Source organism: Saimiri boliviensis, chromosome 9, assembly GCF_048565385.1.
Source record: "Saimiri boliviensis isolate mSaiBol1 chromosome 9, mSaiBol1.pri, whole genome shotgun sequence".
Taxonomy (NCBI): domain Eukaryota; kingdom Metazoa; phylum Chordata; class Mammalia; order Primates; family Cebidae; genus Saimiri; species Saimiri boliviensis.
In genome coordinates, this window is record NC_133457.1 from 15510937 (window position 1) to 15515299 (window position 4363).

General features: G+C 45.5%; 1 protein-coding gene across 9 annotated transcripts in view; it reads left to right on the plus strand.

The window, feature by feature from the left end:
• MED12L (mediator complex subunit 12L) overlaps positions 1–4363 on the plus strand; it is a 361238-nt gene that overhangs the window by 354663 nt on the left and 2212 nt on the right. For all 9 annotated transcript variants that reach the window (XR_012519124.1, XM_074405495.1, XM_039480199.2 and 6 more), the window contains one exon: positions 1651–1732. Coding sequence is in view for 8 of the 9 variants with exons in the window: in XM_074405495.1 (XP_074261596.1) it covers positions 1651–1732 (82 nt within the window). In the remaining variant the exon portion in view is untranslated. The remainder of the gene's footprint in view (positions 1–1650; positions 1733–4363) is intronic.

Here is a 4363-nt window from a genome sequence, read left to right on the forward strand (position 1 = left end):
ATCTTGGGCTATTCTTGGCAAGCTCTGAGGAGGAAATAGATGTTGCACTCTCGTTGGGTAATTGAGGGGTCTTTTTCAAAAGATGAATTAAAAAGGTATGGAAAACCAGCCAGGGATGATGGTGCATTCACTGACTGCCCCTAATCCCAGCCAGGCAAGAAGGGGAGAGAGGTGTGCAGGGCACCTGACGGGAGTGGCAGCCTTCCTGGAGCGGGATGTGTCCAGCCAGCAGAGATTCTCATAGAGGAAAATTGGCAAAAACAAAACCTCACTCTGCTCCCTCCCAGCCTCACTGTGCTCCTGTGCTCCAGTCTCCTGGGAGTGCCTCCTCCCCACCTAGAGGTTGGAGGGCAGAGGGGCTGGCCTGGTTGATGCCCTCCACACAGGCAGCCTGGTGGGCACATGGGAAACAGCCAGCACAGTGCTGATGTGTGTGCCTGTGTCAGAATGCTTTTTTTATGGCTCCAGGAGGAGCAAAGTTGGGGGCGGGGGGTGTTGGGGAGGAGAGAAGAGGAAGAAAGAAAAGGGAGGAAACAATAGTCTGAAATTTGAAGGTTAAGATAAAATGTAAATTGGTGCTACCAGTGATTCTAACCAAAAGTAGTTTTGCTTCTACTAGCTGCTGCTTTTTTTTCTTCTTTAGAATAACCACAATTTCTTGCAACAACTTAATGGATAGAATCGGGGCATGTGGCCTGCTGTATTAGGCCTCTAACCTGATTCTTCCTACAGAGCCTGCATTTGCATGGCCCTGGGAATTAGCACTTTCTTTTTTTTTGAGATGGAGTTTCGCTCGTTGCCCAGGCTGGAGTGCAATGGCACGATCTCGGCTCACCGCAACCTCCGCCTCCTGGGTTCAAGCAATTCTCCTGCCTCAGCCTCCCGAGTAGCTGGGATTACAGGCACGCACCACCGTGCCCAGCTAATTTTTGTATTTTTAGTAGAGACGGGGTTTCACCACGTTGACCAGAATGATCTTGATCTCTTGACCTCGTGATCCACCCGCCTTGGCCTCCCAAAGTGCTGGGATTATGGGCGTGAACCACCGCGCCGGGCCTGGAAATTAGCACTTTCTTAAAGTTAGCGCCCTCTGCCTTACTCACTCATCCTGCTCAGGCCCTGGCTCTGAAGGTGGGATTAGCAAACTTTCACCCTCCATCACATGGAGAGGGCAGAGCCCTACTCCTAGTGTGCCACTCTGCCTCACCAGATTGTTTTCTCCAATTCGTGCAAAGCACAGCCTGTAGTACTTAAACAAAACTTCCAATCAGCTTTCATTTTGCCAATGAAAATACTTTATATTAATAATATGATACTCAGGAGCTAGCTGGTGAAGGGTGAGATGACAAGGATCTTTGAACTGCTGAGCTACCATATTGAGTGTGGAATTTTTCACTGGGGCTCTTGAAATGCAACTAATAACCTGGAGCGTGGGTTCTTGAATGGATGGAGTACTTTAGGTATTCAGATGTTCACCAGATGTACAAGAGGGTAGGTGAAAATTAATCCACACATACTGGTCATGGTCCTTTTTTCATGAAGTATTGAGAAGTACTTTACAGTCTGTCTGGCCCTGCGAGTTAGTCTCTGTTCTTGTCTGCGATTGGCACCATGGAATGATTTCTATCCTTTCTCCTGTCACCATTACAGTTTCCCAGGCAAGGCTTGCAGCAGACCCAGCAGCAGCAACAGACGGCCGCCTTGGTACGGCAGCTCCAGAAGCAGCTTTCCAGTAAGTAGACCTGTGTGTCATAGAACAGATGCCTCCTGGGAAATTAAAAATAAGCAGGCCGGGCGCAGTGGCTCAAACCTGTAATCCCAGCACTTTGGGAGGCCGAGGCGGGTGGATCACGAGGTCAAGAGATCGAGACCATCCAGGTCAACATCGTGAAACCCCATCTCTACTAAAAATACAAAAAATTAGCTGGGCATGGTGGCGCGTGCCTGTAATCCCAGCTACGCAGGAGGCTGAGGCGGGAGAATTGTCTGAACCCAGGAGGCGGAGGTTGCGGTGAGCCGAGATTGCGCCATTGCACTCCAGCCTGGGTAACAAGAGCGAAACTCCGTCTCAAAAAAAAAAGAAAGCCAGCGAAACATAAGTGGTGGCTCTCCCAAAATGGTACTGTCTTCCTCAGTACAACTTTCATGGTATTTGGTTGAGCCCAAGGTATTTTCATTCTGCCTTGGTTTGGTTTTGGCTTGAATGTTTCCTTTCCTGGGAAAACCCCAGTTTTTCTCAAATTCAGTGAAGCTCTTTTCTTTTTGCTTCCACCAGAACCTAGAAAGGTTTCTTTTTATTGGGAGGACTCCTATGGAATCAAAGGTGTCTTTTTTTTTTTTTTTTTAAAGCTGGAGGGTTCAGGGAGCATAAGCTAATGCCCTTAATTATACAGATGAATCAAGTTAGCTGGCCTTCCAAAGATCTTCAGATATAGGGAGGCCAGCACTAAACTGTCAGACTGTGACAATTCTTACCCCTGCACCATCCAACCCTTCTGATAGTGACTCATAAAGCAAAACCTATAACGTCATAGACAGCATGGCAGGGCAGTGTTTTCTCCCTAGTACTCTTGCCTTTAGTGCTGGTGTGTTGTTTTTGTTTTGATGTGCTGCCTTTCTAGAGAACATACCAATAGCCCATTTCATCATACCTCATCTCAGTGCCAGCAGTGTGCTCCCATGAATTGAATCACCCCTATGCTGGGGCCATAGGACAGGAAATCCTTTTAGGAATGGGAGCAAGCCCTCTGTGATGCAAAGAATATTGGCCTGGAAGTCCGGAGATGTAAATGTTGGTGCTAACTTGGCCACCATTGTCTGGATCACGTAGTTTTTCCATCCATGCAGTGAGTGAGACTAGCAGTTTCCTCTGGATCTCGGATTACATACCTGTGAGGTACAGAGTAAAGGCCGGTTTGTGGGGAAGGCAGTAGTGCAGGTCTTATAGCCTGCTGATGCTGTAAGGAAATGGGTCGTGTAATTTCTGAGGGATAGCTTGGTTTTGGTCTTAATTTTCTGCCTGGCTGCTGTGTGTTGATTTTCTAACAGAGGGAATGTCCTCTTACACCTTGTGTGTCTACCAGTGCATACCCAAGATTTTTTTTCTTCTTTAAAAATATTTTCTTCTTAGGGATCCATTTAATGTCAGTTAAATCAAGAAAATATTCATTTCTAGCTACTGTTTAATAGATGTGGTTTATTAAAACACATTTGTAATTACAATCTCATGTTTCACTAATTCTGGAATTCTTATTCTTGCAGAAAATATAATCTTAAGGCAGATTTTTCTTTTTCTAGTGTTTAGAAATAGGTACCTATAATTTTTATAAAGTGGAACCTGTTTGGGTGAAGATATCTGCTCTTAGTTTGTCTACTAGCGCTCAGCTTTTTGTTAAACCCATCATTCATGGAGTATTTTCTTGGATCCAGGAACTGAGACTTTCCATGTATTGATTCGCTTTATTTTTAAAACATCCCATGAGATTAAGTATTGTTACTGTTCTCACATTATAGATGAGGAAACAACTGAAGAACAGGGGACTAATTTGCCCAAGGTTTTTTCAGCTAATAGAGCTAAGACTTCAACCAAGAAGCACTGCTTCCAGAGCCCACATCTTAACCACAGTACAGACTCTGCTGCCTGATAAGCAGTTATGCCAGATTCATTGTTGAAGAGCTGCAACTAAGCTGAGCTGCTCACCACAAAACTCCAGAGGGCTCCTTTGATAGCATGGCCCATGTGAACGGGGCCTCCTGATTTGAACACAAAGCAAGCAGTAGCTGTTTCGAAGCCTGTTATTTTCTGGTATCTACTGACCATTCCTTGTTTGTGTGTGTGTGTGCAGGCATGCATGTATACACAGGCACATGCTTGAGTCACCACACACGGACACTCTTGCCCCTACATATACTCTTGCACATATCTTATAGCCATTTGCAGAAAATTGCCCGGTTCCCATCTAATTTTCTCTTACCAGTTGTAATGTCAGTGTTAAATCAGAATTGCTGACTTTTCTAAGCATTTTGAGAGCTTTCAATGTTTTGTGTAACTTTTACTGTAGTCCTTTTGAAAGTTACTACCGAGTGGTTTAGTTCAGAGGGTGACACTTTGGATGGTCCAGGAACCTAAGTCCTGCGGCCTTGCATTCGCAAGTGTGAGACTGAGTTAGAGTTGGCCCCTCTGCGGGGTGGCACTTGAATCCCACCACACGGGTTTTTCAGGACAAGGATAGTACTCTCTCTGGCCAGTCACCCTGTTCCTCTGTACCTGAGGCTGATACTGAGAGCAGTGACAAGGAGGTAGCATCTATCTGTGGCATGGTTTTGTATCTATAATTTTGGTTGAATTTATTTTTCTCCTTAG